Source organism: Pseudorasbora parva, chromosome 1, assembly GCF_024679245.1.
Source record: "Pseudorasbora parva isolate DD20220531a chromosome 1, ASM2467924v1, whole genome shotgun sequence".
Lineage (NCBI taxonomy): Eukaryota > Metazoa > Chordata > Actinopteri > Cypriniformes > Gobionidae > Pseudorasbora > Pseudorasbora parva.
This window is the reverse complement of record NC_090172.1, coordinates 52,963,367-52,981,482: the sequence shown is the minus strand read 5'-3', so window position 1 is coordinate 52,981,482 and position 18,116 is coordinate 52,963,367. Positions and strand designations below refer to the sequence as shown.

Below are 18,116 nucleotides of genomic sequence, written 5' to 3'. Positions count from 1 at the left end.
GTGGGCAGCAAAGAGCTAGCAACAGCAGTTTAGGAGCGAACTGAATCTGTTTGAAGATGCGCACTGTTATATCATGGCCATTAGCAGCGAGGGGAGTGTGAACAGCTGATGCACTGATGCATCTCAGCGGAGCAGAAACAGCTGATGAGACCAAATAGCGTTAGCAGCGTCTTGACTACCTAGCCTGCCAGAACTGACGCTTACGCTCAATTTGCTCTGACATATCTTTTACATTTACATTTACATTTTTGCATTTGGCAGACGCTTTTATCCAAAGCGACTTACATACAAGGTACACATTTTACATTTTTTTTTTGTCAATTCTTGCTTTCCCTGGGAATCGAACCCATGAATTTTTTTTTTTCTCAAGATGCACATCATTCATGTTTTTTTTCTAAGGCACATTTATAAAAGCTACTTAACTGTCCTTATTTAACTAAGGCTTAATCCAGGCTCAATTTAAGCCCTGTCTGTTAAACCAGGCCTATATGTTGACGTGAGACAAATGTATTTTCTTTTAAAAGTTATGCTACAATATTTCCACTTGTTTAAAGCAAGAATGCTTCCGCTATTTTTGTCCATTTACAATGAAAGTCAATGAGGTGCAATGTTATTATGAGACACTGAGACATATTTCAAAACAGTCAAGAAAGTCATACAGGTTTGTAAATGACATTAGGGTAAGTAAATGGTGGAATTTTGGAAATTATGTCTATCCCTAAAGTGTAAGTGTTTTAACAAAAACTGTAAGTACAAAGTACAACGATATGAGTTAAATTAACAGTGCCTTACTGTGACCGCATGTTTTGTCTTTAACTTAACAAAGTAAAATTGCACAATAAAATATACATTCTTTTCTATGGTAATTGGCAGTAAGCCAAAAAAACTGTCAATATGATTCAAAACTCAGAACATTCCTATACTTTAGGTCCAGAAGTGGACATCAAGTCCAGAAATGTACCTCAAATGATGCTGCTTTTAATACTTACTCGATAGTAATCAGAGCTGTATATGTCTCTGGACATCCCGAAGTCTCCAATTTTTACAAGGAGGCTGTTACCCACAAGGCAGTTGCGGGTGGCCAGGTCACGGTGCACAAAATGCTGAGAGGACAGGTAGACCATGCCTGCCGCTATCTGTGTAGCGATATGAAGCATCTGAGAAAGACCAAGTTCCCCGTTCGACTGCATCGGTTGGCCGTCCACAAGGATCATGGCGTCTGGACCATGGGCTCTAAAAAAAGTGGGGAGAAAGTCATGTTGGTTACACTTGTTAGTCCTGGCAGAATTTGTCCTTTACTGCAGAGCTACGTCCAGGTTTTTGCAATTACTTACGTTTAGGATCCGAGCAGGGAAAATTGATTATGGATCAATGTAAAAGGGCACAGGGTCAAAATGTTCAAAGCACTGCCTTATTGCTCCATAAAATAATTCCCCCTCTAATCCTTTAATCCTGTAAAGCTGTCTGATTTGAAGTAAGTCAAGGCAAAGAAAGATGTGCTTTGACTTTAACTGTGTGGTGAAATAAAAGCACCTATTCAGTTAACTTTTTAGATTTTTCTCTTCACTCAGGGAAGATGATTTTTGTCTGATTGCAGGAGCATTTGCATAAGGTGGCTGTTCAAAAGGGCTTGACTGTAATTTGTGCATCTCTTCTGGTCAGTGCCTCTTCAGCAGCGTGCTCTTCAACTGTAAGTTTGAAGAGCTAACAATCAGGGAGCTAACAATCCGAGCGGCAGCTCTGCTTCAGAATGCAGCTGTCTGGTTCCAGAATAAAAAAAAGAATCCCATTTATTTTCTCAATAAAGAACTTGAGTTTTAACAACATTTAAAAAGATGTAATGTGTCTAAAGAGGTGATTCTGCAGAAGCCACTTAAGAGCAAAGAGTCAGCGGGATTTCAATGTCATTTTGAAAAATATGTTTTTAATTGCCAAAATCCCTTTGAAGAACTACAATACCCATAATACCGAAGAGAGATTTACTGATCAGAGAAATTGCTGTTACCATGGAAATGAGAATCCCACCAAAAGGGCTCAGCAGTGACTGTCAGTCTCCCTACATGAAAAAACAAAACCCTAGTATCTATGGTGTATATATATATATATATATATATATATATATATATATATATATATATATATATATATATATACACTCACCTAAAGGATTATTAGGAACACCTGTTCAATTTCTCATTAATGCAATTATCTAATCAACCAATCACAGGGCTGTTGCTTCAATGCATTTAGGGGTTTGGTCCTGGTCAAGACAATCTCCTGAACTCCAAACTGAATGTCAGAATGGGAAAGAAAGGTGATTTAAGCAATTTTGAGTGTGGCATGATTGTTGGTGCCAGACAGTCTGGTCTGAGTATTTTGCGATCTGCTCAGTTACTGGGATTTTCACGCACAACCATTTCTAGGGTTTACAAAGAATGGTGTGAAAAGGGAAAAACATCCAGTATGCGGCAGTCCTGTGGGTGAAAATGCCTTGTTGAGTCTAGAGGTCAGAGGAGAATGGGCCGACTGATTCAAGCTGATAGAAGAGCAACTTTGACTGAAATAACACTCGTTACAAACAAAGGTATGTAGCAAAGCATTTGTGAAGCCGCAACACGCACAACCTTGAGGTGGATGGGCTACAACAGCAGAAGACCCCACTGGGTACCACTCATCTCCACTGCAAATAGGAAAAAGAGGCTACAATTTGCACAAGCTCACCAAAATTGGACTGTTGTAGACTGGAAAAATGTTGCCTGGTCTGATGAGTCTCGATTTCTGTTGAGACATTCAGATGGTAGAGCCATAATTTGGCGTAAACAGAAAGAGAACATGGATTCATCATGCTTTGTTACCACTGTGCAGGCTGGTGGTGGTGGTGTAATGGTGTGGGGGATGTTTTCCTCTTTAGGCCCCTTAGGGCCAATTGGGCATTGTTTAAATGCCACAGCCTACCTGAGCATTGTTTCTGAGCATGTCCATCCCTTTATGACCACCATGTACTCATCCCCTGATGGCTAGTTCCAGCAGGATAATGCACCATGTCACAAAGCTTGAATCAGTTCAAATTGGTTTCTTGAACATGACAATGAGTTCACTGTACTAAAATGGCCGCCACAGTCACCAGATCTCAACCCAATAGAGCATCTTTGGGATGTGGTGGAGCGGGAGCTTCGTGCCCTGGATGTGCATCCCACAAATCTCCATCAACTGCAAGATGCTATCCTATCAATATGGGCCAACATTTATAAAGGATGCTTACAGCACCTTATTGAATCAATACCATGTAGAATTAAGGCAGTTCTGAAGGCAAAAGGAGGTCAAACACAGTATTAGTATAGTGTTCCTAATAATCCTTTAGGTGAGTGATACATTTATATATTTTTTTTTGTAAATTGTGCAATACACTTCAAAGATATTGCATTTTATATATGATCATATGGTCACATGATCCTAAAGAAATCATTCTAATATGATGAAGAAGAAGAAAAAAACTCTTATTATCAATGCTCAAAACAATTGTGCTGCCACCTGGCAGTGTTTGTGTGGAACCAGTGATAAAAAACAAAACATTTAAAGACATTTTTAGTACCAAAAAACTATTTAAAAAAAACAACAACAAAAAATCAAACAGACCCCTAACTTTATAACCAACAACTTAGTCATTGGATTCATAAAAGTATTATCATTTGTGATTTAATTACATTTCGTTTTACGTGGTTTTACCATTTCAAATAATTTATTTGAAGTTACTAACTCTCATTAGAGACTGTTAGTAAATTGTTGGGTTAGGGTTAGTAGAAAACGTTGACATGTAGTTGAAAAGTATAGTCAGTTGAATGTTTGTTGGAGAGCATCAACATAAAGTTTAAGCACATATTAAGCAGACTGATACTCTAGTGTCTTTTAACATGTAGTTGCAAAGTTACTTATAGTTAGTAGAATAGAATATCTAAAGTGGAATATGGAAATAAAGTTGTACCTTTTTTGATTCTTATCTCAGCTTGTGCATCATGAACATAAAAAACAACTCTAAGTTGAATCACAAGTTGGGATTCAAGTCTGTTACATCATGACTTAACTTATTCCTGAAGAATATTTTTGAAATGCCAATGGATAAATTAATGGAGCATCTAAAACCTCTTTTTGAACCAAGGCTACTGAAAAACTAGGCAGTACACTGTTGTGCAATGTTCCCCAAATTATATACACTGACTTGTCTAGTATGCTTTACAAGAAGTTCTCCATAAATCTTTTTATTTCAACACGCATATCATCTGCATGAAGCCTGGAGTCTGCTGCCAAAATCTTTTTGGTGTCCATGAAAATCAACCAGACTTGTATCCTTGCAGCTTTTCAAAAAAGAATTTCATCATTTTTTTTTTTCGTGAAATGCAAGTCCGGCCATCTGCATAAGTGTAAGAAAAAAATCTCACTACACAAAAGACTAATTTATTATCATCACCCATCTCTTTGCTCCCACAAGACAATCATCTCACGCCAGTCTCACTCAACTCGATCTGCCTTTATATTTTCACAGTTCTCCCCTGCAAATTACAATTTGCATGGCCTCAATCCACCTTGCGACGTGCATGCAATGAAGTTCAGTCCTAAACACTTTGAATCTTAAGAATTTTGTTTAAAAACCTAGTTAGCTGTTTCAATATCTAATGCAATGGGCAGCTGTCTACATAAATTGCATTGTAACCAAACTTCATAATTTATTGTTATCAACCTTATGTGCCTAATATTTGAAATAGTAAAATTATTTATTTTTATTTATTTATTTTAAAATATTGTAAGAGAAATATGAGAACATAACAGAACTCAATTAAGTCTCCGGTGCAACCTCTGAGCAATAACATGTTCCTCTGGCTCCATCCACCATATTAAATGGAAATTTTCATTGCTCTTTGCAGCGCATGATGAAATTAGATGATTCATTGTGGATACATGTGATTTTTCCAACACATTTTGACTAAACATGGGTATCTTAGGCGCTAGAATAATTGTACTTCCTACAATTTCAGCCATTGCTTTGGGTGCACACCTATAATTCTGTATGTCTTACATGTTTCGCAACACTTTCAAATCAAAATGTTTCCAGTGAGTGACACTGAAAGTGTTCAATTTTATCTGAAACAGATAAACGTGAATCTGGCATTTTATTACGCTGGCTGTCGTACATACCGTGGCAATATGCTCAATTGTGCAATTATGTTACCAAAAGCAAATACAAGGTAAAACATACTTGCTGAAGCAACCATGCCATTTCAGTTTGTGTCTACAAGCCTTTGAGATCTTTTATTTTGACTTGTGTTTCACAGAATTCGTTGCTTAGGAAGCTAGTTAAGTGACTCAAGCATCAAAATGTATTGTGTGTAGTTTACAAATTATTAGGTAAAATTATGTCTGTGTAATCAAAATATGTGTGAAAAAGATTAAACGTGGTTGATTTGAGCTTGACCAACTTTGAATTGATTGTTTTTGGAGTTTTGCAAAAATATAGATAGAGCCAGCCAATAAAAGCCAGCCAGATAGGTAGCTAATCTGAGTTTTGAGACAAAGCCTGGTTCTTTAGCATGCAGTGTTCTTTGTATAATAGGAAAAATAACTACCTCAGAAACTTATTGAGATCTCCATGCTTCATGTATTCAAACACCATGATGAGAGGGTCGCCGTCCACACACACGCCGTAGAACATCACGATGTGCTCATGCTGGAGGTTGGTGAGAAGCTCAGCCTCCCGCTGAAAGTCTTTTCTGGCAGTCAGGGTCGGATCTTTGAGAGTCTGAGAGACAGAAAGAAAGTTTACTCCAGGGGATGTAAAGACGAGAACAAATGCATCGAGGGAGAGTTGAATGCCATGTTTTTACTTTTAAGCTGTCCTCTAGCCAAGGAGAAATAAGACGGAGGTTAGACTAATATGCCTAATTGCATTTCAGGATGTCTGCCATCAACTGAAATGAGACTAAAATGTACAACAAAAGGCCGTAGCATTATTTCTCAAAACAAAAGTGGTTCAGGGACACAACTTGGCATAATAGTGTAATGTTTAAGGGGCATGACACACCAAGCTGGTGGTCGTCCGTTGACCAAAAAGGGGCCTTCAGTGAGCATCTATTGGGCAAGTTTTAGTAATATAGACCATTGATACCTGCTAATATAGATAATTATTTCCTTAGCATGTGTGTTTTGCACCTGTGTGTAAGCACACATTTTTGGCTCAAAATGTTGTCAACGTGAGGCGACAACTCAGTCAGCTTTGTCAAAGCTAGTTCTTTGATGTAAGCTTTGTGTCTCACAGCCTTAAGAGCTAAGTTCACTGGGGAATGCACAATTTACATTTCAAATAAAATATTGACAGTAAAATAAATCTCACTCTTATTTTGCAGGACATTATTTGCTTTTTCACAAACCAGTCTGGCGGAGGTTTAATATTCAGAATGTTTGAATGTAGTGTAGTATTTCCAGACACATCGCACCCCATCTTCCATTTTGGGAAATGCTTTATTCTTTACCAACATGTCTAACGTATACAGTATATTTTGACCTAGATAGATTTTCTTTGACAGAAAACTTCTCAATCACAGGTCATCTGTAGGATGGGTATTCTTACCAAAGTATTTATAGCATGATAAAAACACCATTTCGTAGGCCCTCCAAAGCGCTATAGCCTTTTCATTGCGAGTCCTGCTCCTACAAATAGCCTGAACAGCACATGATGCAATTTGATTTTAATTACAGAATTCCCCTGATCTCTCTGACACAAGCTGTAGGAGACATCGACAGAGAATGGCGTATATGACACAGATGGTAAAGCACTTGTTCTGTCAGGGGATGTGTTAGCGCCATGCGGTCAGCACAGTCCTCCCGTGCTGTCTTTCTGTTGCAGCGTACTGACCTGACAGCCCTGGGTTCATAAGATATCCTCATGACACTGGAGCATTTTCACAGTAACTTTAGTTATCTTTATGATGTAATAGTTTCAATGGGCTCTGGTGAGGCAGTACATGGATTAGATGAGGAATTTCAGATGTGGAGAGTGCTTTCCAGTGGTTTAATAATATTATTGGCCTTAAGTAATTCTAGGCCAGCTCTCAAATGGTTTGGCAATTTTTTATTTTTTTTTATTTTTTACATTGGACATCAAAAGGAGAACCAGTACACAACAAAAATCATTTATCATACAAAAGTAAACAAAATATGCTTAAAATAAAGCATTTAAGTTCATTAACTGGTTCCTTTTTTTGTTGGATAGTTTTAAAATAAATTGTTCTCGACACAAACCATGTTGATCCTTGCAAGTGAAACTATGCTCACTATGAAATAATAGTAGAAAAAGCCAAAAAGGAAACTTAATGTAATGCAAATCAATTATATTTATAACAGTATAGCAGACTTCTTGCATAAAAGGCATATAAATATCAGTTGACCCTCTATATCTCACACAATGTCTATTTAAAATTATGTGTAATGCTTAGTTTTATGATCAAAGCTCTGTAGTTTTCCCTGTGGGAGGCAAAACACAAATTCAATGCAATAAAATAATGATTGAAAGATGAAAGCCTCATGTAAGTGTACATCTTGAAATATTGCTATAGCTATTCTCACTGCAAAAAAGATGCATGAACCAGTATCTGAAGGGGGACATGTTTAGAACCAAATTAAAAGGGCCTTTACATGGTAAAAAAAAAGCATTAACTATCAATCAGACGACAGAAGATAACAGGTCTTTCAGCCTTTTTGACAATTTAGAGGCCTTAAATTGATTACACGACACCGTTTTCAACTAAAAATTACATTTTTTAATGTGCTTTTGATGTTTATTTGGGGGCATGAAAATGCAAACATTTGAAAACGGGTTTTTAAGTGCAAGTTGTTTTTTTAAAGCGATACCTTCATGTCTCAGTGTAAACATGTTTTTTTTAAAGATGCCAAGGACTGCCAAATATGAGGAATCTTTTATGAGGGACCCCATCCTAAATTCTGTTTTTATGAATAAACATTTAAACTGTTATAAATACAAAATATTGTTTCCAAACTTAATAAATTTGCTATACTTAATGTTGTATGTATAAACCTGAAGAAGAACATTTTTCAACTAAAAATGATTTGTATAAGTAACTTTCACAATAAATGCATGTAAGCAGCTTATGTACTGCGTTAAGAATACTGCCTTACAACCCCATTGAGCAAGATAAAGGGGACTTAATAGAAAGATACACAGCAAACATAAAATGATTATATTATACGGATATTTAGAAATTAAACAGAATATTCAGTAGACTTTACCCATTTATTGTCTGAAGTTTCCTGGGGACCAGTTAAGACCTTCTAGGGGACCGCTGGGGGTGCCTGGACCCCAATTTGAAAACCCCTGGTGTAAAAAAAACCCCCGCAAATTTGTGCAAATGGTGATGTCATACACATGCGCGTTACATGATCAGTCAATAGGCGCATAGTCTTTTCTTTACAAAATTACATCGCTGACACCAACTACTGGACTGGCATGAATTATACCGCATTTTTTATCATTTTGCGGATCTGTCTGATTTGGGATAATTTTTTGCAGCGTTGTGTGTTTCTGTTTTAGTACATAGTACTAACTTAGAAAAGTCAAGTGTGATACAGTAGGCTTTATGGGGTTAAATATGGGGTTAAGTGAGTCACATGTAAGTGTTTCAGTGCTTTCCTACATCCTGGCTATGCACAATTAAATAGTTGCAATTTGCTATTTGCTATTTGCATCTCTCTTTTTTTTTTACCATAAAAATGCCATTCACAATTATTTTGGATTAAACAAGAAAAAGATTGGTTTGATCTACTGGTGCTTGATTTTATTTATTGAGAATTGACTGGATTGTCAAAAATCACACAATCCAGTCAAAAACTGGATTGTGTGAACAAACCTAGTTGAAATTACAGCTGCTTCAAAGAAAAAGTTTTATATTTTGATCAAAGATTTCAAAGGCAAGCTCTTTTTTTTATTTTTTAGATGAATTGTAGGCAATAAGTCAAGAAAGGTGCATTCACTTTCATAATGCACATTCCTGGTAATGGAATATAGTGCACAGGAGAAGTGAATCTATTCTGAGAGAAGTCAAGGCAAAGCACAGCCAGAAGGTGCTTTTAACTGCAAAATCATGCCTCACCTTCACAGCCACCAGCATCTTATCTTTGGTGGGGCTGAGGTTGTAACATTCAGCCAGAAACACCTTCCCAAAAGCTCCCTCACCAAGCTCCCTCTTCAGAACAATGTCCCTCCGTTTAATATGCTGAACATCTGAAAGAGAAATACAGAAAGAGAGAGAAGACCATAATGGTTATTAAAGTTTTGTGTCAGGGTCATCAGTTCACAGTGGTGCAGCAGTATGAACATGGATTTTTAAAGGAAACTGCTTTAAAGAAATGGTCACCTCAACCTACTTGAGATGCGAGAACAAACCTCATTGGTTCTGGCGGAAGCTCAAGCGTTGAAAGCCTAAATTACATCTGTTCATCAAATAAAGCGATCGTGTCTAAACCGCAACGTGTCAGTTGTGTGGACTGTCAATGGAGGGACTGAAATCTCTTAGGTTTCATTAAAATATCTTTATTTGTGTGTCAAAGATGAACGGTTCTTATGGGTTTGGAATGACATGAGGGTGAGGGGACATTTGCATTTTTGGGTGAACTAAGCCTTTTTTTGTTTTTTTTAGATTTTAGTTTTTCATTTACACACACACACGACCCCTCTGTCATGTGGAGTAAACATTTTAGTAAAAAAAAAATCTTAACATTATTCACTCACTCTCATGTTATTCCAAACATTCTATTATCACAAAGAGGAAAAAACAAAGCCCTGCCATTTTTGTAGGAGTGATCAGTATAAATTTTTTAGGGTTGGATTTTTTTTTTTATTCTACCCCCCCCCCCCCCCACCACCACAAGAAGTACTGTCAGAGAATCTCATCAACTTCTATAATATACGATCAAACAATGATGAGAAGGATCCAGGCATACAATTATCCCAATAATATCATCACGAGAGACGGTGTCCCTTGGGAACAGGTGGCAAAAAATGAGTGTGGAAAACAGAGCCAAATGAAATATGAGTGACAGGTTATCTGTATGCACCCGATGTGCATGTTGTTTACGCGTGCGTGTACAAGTGTAAATAAAGGCTTCAATCGTGAGTTGTTCGCATTGTGTAAAAGGTCAGTTCCCGTGCAGATGGTGTTCTAGAATTGCTGCTCACAGTCACAGCTGGATATTTTCAACATGTTTTTTGTCTCCTCTGAGTTCTCTTTTTCAAAACAAAACGAGTGATGCAAATGTGAGTCAATTGTAAAAGGTCTCTTTTTGCCATCTGTTGGGAACTCACCTGGGACTTGTAATGCTCTGCCATCAATGCTCATTGTCATTTCCAATTATTTGCGTGAATTTAAAGTAGCTTATAAAAGCAAAAGTGCACAACCACAAAAAAGGCATGAAAAAAGACTATAAAGACAACAAAAACGTCTCTATTTCTATATCTAATTCTTTAAATTCAAATAAATGCATCTACTCAGTGGCCTATGCCTAAAGCTTCATTAATAAAGGTGAAGATTTACATAGATATAGGTTTCTGAATTAATTACATTTATTTATTTATTTATTTTTGTAGGCCTGGCCTACCTGCATACTTGTTTATTTACCTTATTTTTAATTTAGACTACTCATTTAGCCTATTTAATAAATCACAGGAAATCACACCATTATGAATGCATGTACATAATTGTTTGTCCATCATTTTACGAGCAGCTTGTGATAAAAAGAAAAACGCCACATCGCAATATTGAAAATATTTGCAACATAAACCATTGGAGCCAGTGGATATCATATCGCAATATCGCAAACTTTGCACGAGAGTTATATTGCTGAAAAAGTCTCAAACGCTAGTCAATTCGTCTATTCACCACAGAAATTGAAAGTGAAACCTAACCGTGTTTATGCCACCTGACTCTACTTTAACAGCGCATATTCTCTTAGAGACGATGAGAAATCTAATAAATTTTTTCATTGTGAATTTTTGTATTTTCGTGAGTTGAGAAGTACACTGCTCAAAAAAGTAAAGGAACACTTTGAAAACATCAGATCTCAAAGGGGGAAAAAATATCATGCTGGATAGCTATACTAATATGGACTAGGTAATGTGTTATGAACGAAATGATGCCACATCGTTTGATGGAAATGAAAATGATCAACCTACAGAGGACTGAATTCAAATTTTAAAAAATTATGCAGCAGGCTAGTCCATTTTGCTGAAATTTCATTGCAGCAACTCAAAATGGTACTCAGTAGTTTGTATTGCCCCCACGTGCTTGTATGCATGCCTGACAACGTCGGGGCACGCTCCTAATGAGACAACGGATGGTGTTCTGGGGTATTTCCTCCAAGATCTGAACCAGGGCCTCACTGAGCTCCTGGACAGTCTGAGGTGTAACCTGGTGCCGTTGGTTGGACAGAAACACAGTGTCCCAGAGGTGTTCTTTTGGATTTAGTTCAGGTGAGCGTGGTGGCCACTGAATGGTATCAATTCCTTCATCCTCCAGGACCTGCTGGCATACTCTCGCCACAAAGGCTGGGCATTGTCATGCACCAGGAGGAACCCAGGAACCACTGCACAAGCGTAGGGTCTGACAATGGGTCCAAGGATATAATCCCGATACCCTAACGGGTGCCACTGTATAGCGTGTAGAGGTTTGTGCGTCCCTCCATGGATATGCCTCCCCAGACCATCACTGACCCACCACCAAACCAGTCATGCTGAACGATGTTACATACAGCACAATGTTCTCCACGGTTTCTCCAGACCCTTTCTCGACGGTCACGTCTGCTCAGGGTGAACCTGCTCTCATCTGTGAAAAACACAGGGCACCAGTGGCGGACCTGCCAATTCTGGTGTTCAATGGCAAATGCCAATCAAGCTCCACGGTGCTGGGCACTGAGCACAGGACCCACTAGACGACATCGGGCCCTCAGGCCACCCTCATGAAGTCTGTTTCTGATTGTTTGGTCAGAGACATTCACATTAGTGGCCAGCTGGAGGTCATTTTGTAGGGCTCTGGCAATGCTCATCCTGCTCCTCTTTCACAGAGGAGCAGATACCGGTCCTGCTGATGGGCTAAGAACCTTCTATAGCCCTGTCCAGCTCTCCCAGAGTAAGTGTCTCCTGGAGGGATGTCTGTGGCCTCCACCTATAAAACCATTCCTGTTTTGGGGGTCGTCTCATTGTTGCCCATCTAATTTGCCCTTGCCCTTGCCCTTGCCCTTGAACCACTCTAATGTCGCCCATGACAAAAAACATATTCTATTATTCACACATGTGATGTAAATATATCATATTGAATAGCCTGCTATAATGCTGTCAGATCACTCTTGTAAAAGCCAACAAAAAAATTGCTCAAATTAATTTTTTTTCTACTGCTTGAACTTGTAGATGCTGCTTTAGTGAAGACGCACACAAGAGATATTGTGAATTTAGATTATATTTGTGTCATTAGATCATAACTGCCATTCTGAGTCAAAACAGCTTGCTTTGTAATAAAAGCATAAGTAGCCCTGTACTTATCCTGCTTTTATAAATCAGCATGTTCTGTGTAAACATACTCTGAACAAGATTATAAATGCAATGTAATTTGTGTATGTATGTGAATATATAATGCATACTATAATGCCTTTTAATGCACATCAACTGAATGTTCTTTTTATATAGCTGCAACCAGAGTTAATATAGTCTGACCATTTATAATGTATAACAATAGATTATAATACCTGCACACATTTATTTTTTTAAACATTAAAAGAGAATGATACATTATTACAGCATACTTTATGATCAACAAGTATACCAGTGTTTGATATAATTTTATGTTATGGTTTCTGTAGCGGCACAATAAAATCCAAAACTAAGTAAGTTAAGTGCAGGAAAAACTTACGTGACACAGTTGGTCACATGACTTTCACCTCAAATGGCTCCTGCAGCTGCATTGCAATCAAATGTGGTATTATAATTACAATTACGATTAAAAAAAAATTATATGCTGCTTTACAGTGTGGATAATTAATACTTTTGTAAGACATCGGTTTCAATTCAAATATTTAGTTTATTGATAAACTGGCACTGAAACAGTGAAACGGCAAGATTTTATTCAATGTAACACTTTGCCATAAGGGCTACAAAATCGTACTGACACTTGAGCCACTGACAGACATCTTGTATCAGGTGCTACTATCATTATTAAAGCTCAGAGACTCAAGAAGCAGGGACCCAGCATACTGAAGCAGAATCAGGTCATGTCTGGAGCACTTTCCCGTCCCCAAAAACCTCATTTATATTCACTCATTCTTTCATTAAGTGGTCCGCTGGGTTTGTCCCGTCCTCTAAGCGAACAATTACATGTGCATCTGCCGTAGGAGTTTGGGATGGGTTAACTTAACCTTCAGCTTCCTACCCAACCGGCAAGTCCCGCTCCCCCTGACAACCTATTTACCCTGATCCTGTTTTGGAAAGCCTCTGAATTAAAAAGGCAATATCCCAAGACTCACTGTCATTCATTTATTCCTCATCCTGACTGAATATGTATCAAACCCTAAGGGCTCAAATTAGGAAAGACACACAGGCAAGTTTGTTTTCAGCAGTAAAACTCTGATTAGAAATAGTGCTAGAAATAGAAAAAGATTGGTCAATTAAAGGGGTTAAGATTTTTGCAGCATTTTGTAACAGGACACATATGCACACCAGGCAAGTGCAGAGGGGACGGCTTTGTGGGCTCGAGCCTACAAAGATTCCCTTTATCTTTTACGTATCGGTCAGTCTGAAATGTTGTTGCAATAACACTTTGCTATGGGTGGCGTGTCTTGCTTGACTGCTCATTCTGACACTGTCTCTCTATATTTTTTTATTTTTGATGTAATTATTATACTCATTGTAAAATTAAAATACAGTAAGTTTGTATCTGTAATCCCATTTTAGTAATTGTGACCAAACTGTGTGCTTACAACAGTGATCAGAAACCTCTAGGCTTGCAAGCCATATCAGTCATTCAGTGAACGCCTTTGGCTCGACGGCAGGAAAAAACAATACAAACAATCACGATTTTTAAACCCTTTTCATCAATAATCAAATCTTTTATTCGAAATGTAGGCTATCAAGAAGGAGGCAAGAGTTACAACGGGTTTCTTGAGCCATTGAATTTTAACAGACCCACCAAAGTCGCGCTATGATTGGACGTTGGACAGCATAGCGTGACATGGAGATGTACTGATGTGCCATTAATCGATCTATGTTCTACAACATGTAAAACGAGAACATGAACGGAATATTCTGAAAAGCAACTCATGTAAACGCGTTAATCAGAATATTGATTTATTCAGAACAAGGTCAAAAATTAGATTACTGCTGTCCATGTAAACATAGTCAATGTCAGAATCTGTTCAGACTTTTATGTTCAAACCGGAGTCGGACAATGATGGAGAGACTCAAAAAGTGACAACAAGTAGTATGCAACAGGATGTTTATGAATGGTTAGTTTATGAATTTAATGTAGCTGTAACGGAGTTAACTATTTTTAGTCATTGATTAGCATATTCTGTCATGATTATCTATAAATCATTTATGTGGGAACTGTTGTAAGATGCCCATTGAGCCATAAAATATACACTGCATGGAGATAGAACATGTATAGTTTAGTTTAATTGTGTTTATAACTTATGTTGTCCTCTTGCTTTTATAACATGCTACTGTGTTTGCATTTTGTACTGTATTACAGTAAATGTAAGAAGACAGATGAGACTTTGATTCCCAAATGTGCTACAACAACTCTTCTCTAAAGCAGTGGTTCCCAACCACATTCCTGGAGGCCCACCAACAGTACACATTTTGCTGTCTCCTTTGTCTGACACATCCACATCAGATTTTGGAGTCACTAATAATGAGCTGATGACTTGAATCAGGTGTGTTTGATTGAGAAGACGTGCAAAATGTGCACTGTTGATGGGCCTCCAGGAATGTGGCTGGGAACCACAGCTCTAAAGCATCCCAACATGATCTCACCCATTTGTTGTGTGTTACCAAGGCAAGGGTTTATGTAGATTTTAGGGTTTGTAATGTCACCAACCCAGCAAGAAGCCTGGTATAGTCCTTACCAGCCATTTGTTGTAGTCCTTAAAAAGCGATTTCTGTAAAAGAAAATATCTCCCCTTTCCATTGAACTTTGAGCAATGTGCAGATGTAGTTTATGCTCAAACAGCAACATTACACACTAACTAAAGTTTAAAAAGTCAGATTCAAGGACCCATTTAACTCTTTCCCACCATTGACAAAATTTTCCGACATTTAAGACCAGTGAAGTTCATAGAGCAGTGTAACTGGAAAAGCGATTGTGAATGAACTAGGGGGAATCTTCTGAAAGAGTACAGAATTTTTTTTATCAAAACCAGGCAAAGAACAAGCAAAAACAAGCTATCAACAAATGTTACCGAATGAAATGTCTACCCAGGACGAGTTATAGGACTGTAAAGTATTGGGGGTGTTGATGGAAGCAATCTACTCCATCTGTGTTTTGATCATCGTTCTGAAGACATGTTTTACAAAATCTCGATTTTCTCAGCTTTTTGTTCAGACCCATTTTTATGTTGCCGTTTTATTTTTATTTTTTTTATGAAACTTGCCCAAGTGTTGAAAAAAGAATACATGAAGCTAGAATATATATATTTTAAATCAAAGACTCTGCTCTTTTTTTGAAGTATGTTCAGATATTCATACAACAAAAATTCTGTGGTTCATGAAACTTTTGTGAAAATGTTCATATTTTGAAATGCATGTGCGGACAAACGCTAATATTCATGAATAAGATTTTCTCTAATTCATGCTGATCATTAACTCAAAAAGCAGAACCAGCTGTAAACATTTTTTTTAAAAATAGAATCACTAGTGTTTTAACCATGGGTACATGATCACCCATTTACATATTCATAATTTGTCCAGTATCTGGAGGTAAACCAATCAGGACCAGGGCCGTACACCATTTAGAAGTTAATTGAGAATGTCTTCCTTAATTGGAACTGAGGAAAAACAAGTTGCAGAACATTTTAATTTAAGAAAGCAACTTTAAAATAAACTAAAATTCACAAATGTGGTTTTCAACAACAACAAAAAATGCATCAATAAAAAGAAAAGCTCAAAAATACCTATTCACAAATATAGCTGATCAGTTGTTATCAAGCACCTGGTTTGCGTTGGTGTCCACCTTCATTGAACTTTAAATGAGGTTGGATGAGATGGTAGCCCAATTATGAGCAGTAACAATAGATCGGTTGAATCAGAATCTTTGTGAAGCTGTGCACATTCAGAGCTCCATTAAACCTGGCCTGCATTCATTTACAATGCCCTTTTTCTGAGCGGATGCCTTTGTCCTCGCACTCTTTAGCCAGATAAATTCAGCTTGTCATCAAATGTTACCTTTAAACAATGCAATCGAAGTAATTGTGTCCAGAACAATGAAGGTGTACACAGGAGACATCGCCATAGACATATCTTCTCCAGATGTCCCGAGCAGTTCAATGTGAACAGGACACAAAACACGGTCACTGCAGGATACAAATATCAGCAGCCATTGCCTCTAATCTGATGAAGCGGGAGAAATGGACGGATATTGCAAGAGTACGATAAAACAATTGCTCTTCTCAACTGTATCTTTGAGACAGGTTATTTAAAATGGAAGGTCATTCTGTTCACTCTTGCATATATAATTGCAGTTTTGCTCTTGCTACAAATTCATATGTGACAGCTTTAACTTTCAGCATATTAAGTCATAGCTATTTAGGCTAATGTGTTTATCATCTTTGATCTTATTTTTTAACTGAGGGACATAATGTGACAAACTGATAAATGTGTCAAATATATCTGCAATGCACAGTCAAAGTCTTGTATTTATAGCCTTTGTAATCACAGGAGCTCATTGTAAATGCTGGTGCACTCACTTCCTCTAGGAATAGTGTTACCTGAATAATTATCTTCATGCTATTGCATGTGATCCAGCTGCTGTATTTCCCATGACTTAAGCCAGAAATCCCAGCAGCAAATATTTCATTATTAAAGGGGTCGTGGCATGAGAAATCAAATTTGCCTTTGTCTTTTGACATTGAAAGGGGCTTTGTCATCAAAACATTCTGTAATGTCATATCTTGAAACGTCCTCCTCATTATAAGCAAAACATTTATTTAATCAAGCTCCAAATATGCTGGATCTCTGAAGTCACACAGTGAAATACATGTGCACGTGATCGTGCCATAAAGCCCACTGGCATTCAGTCACTTAAAGGTGTACTGTGTAATATTTAGGAGGATCTATTGGCAGGAATGCAATATAATATACATAACTATGTTTTCAGTGGTGTATAAAGACCTTACATAATAAACCATTATGGTTTTATTTCCTTAGAATGAGCCATTTCTATCTACAAACACCGCAGGTCCCCTTACAGTGAAGTAAACAGACAAACTACTCTACAGAGTGCTAGCTACTCTCTACCGTCTCAGACGATGACATCTTTGTCCTTCGCGCTTTGAAACGGAGGGGAGAGCGATGTGCAGTTGCAGTTCGCTATCTCAACCTCACCACCAGATGTCGCTAAAATTTACACAGTGCACCTTCAATGGGGGGGGGGGGGTGAAACACTCAGTTTCAGTCAATCTCATGTCAATCTTGAGTACCTATAGAGTAGTATTGCATCCTTCATATCTCCGAAAAGTCTTTAGTTTTATTATATTTATAAAAGAAATATGGGCTGTACCGAGTCTTTCCGGAAAAAAACGAGCGCCTTGAGGCGTATCGTGTGGGCGGAGCTAAAGAATGACGAGCGCAAAGCGGTGATGTCCTCAAGCGTGGAGAAGCCCATGGCTATCGATCTCAGCTAATAGATATATGATCCAGAATCACATTCGGAGGCTGAAATAAATTGAACAGGAGAAACAGCAACAGCAGGACGTCCGTCTCTGTGGTATGTACTGTATTTAGTGGTTTGTCAACATTTGTGTGTCTTTACTCGCAGTTTATGAGGACATGATTCGGTTTATGGACTATTGTATGC

The 18,116-nt window shown here is 37.8% G+C and overlaps 1 protein-coding gene across 2 annotated transcripts in view; it reads right to left on the bottom strand.

The window, feature by feature from the left end:
* The window catches only part of ntrk3b (neurotrophic tyrosine kinase, receptor, type 3b), a 181,479-nt gene that overhangs the window by 10,006 nt on the left and 153,357 nt on the right, over window positions 1-18,116 (bottom strand). For both annotated transcript variants that reach the window (XM_067445178.1, XM_067445179.1), the window contains exons 13-15: window positions 9,156-9,286; window positions 5,619-5,791; window positions 990-1,233 (exon numbers count right to left, since the gene is read on the bottom strand). In XM_067445178.1, coding sequence (XP_067301279.1) covers window positions 990-1,233; window positions 5,619-5,791; window positions 9,156-9,286 — 548 coding nt within the window. The remainder of the gene's footprint in view (window positions 1-989; window positions 1,234-5,618; window positions 5,792-9,155; window positions 9,287-18,116) is intronic.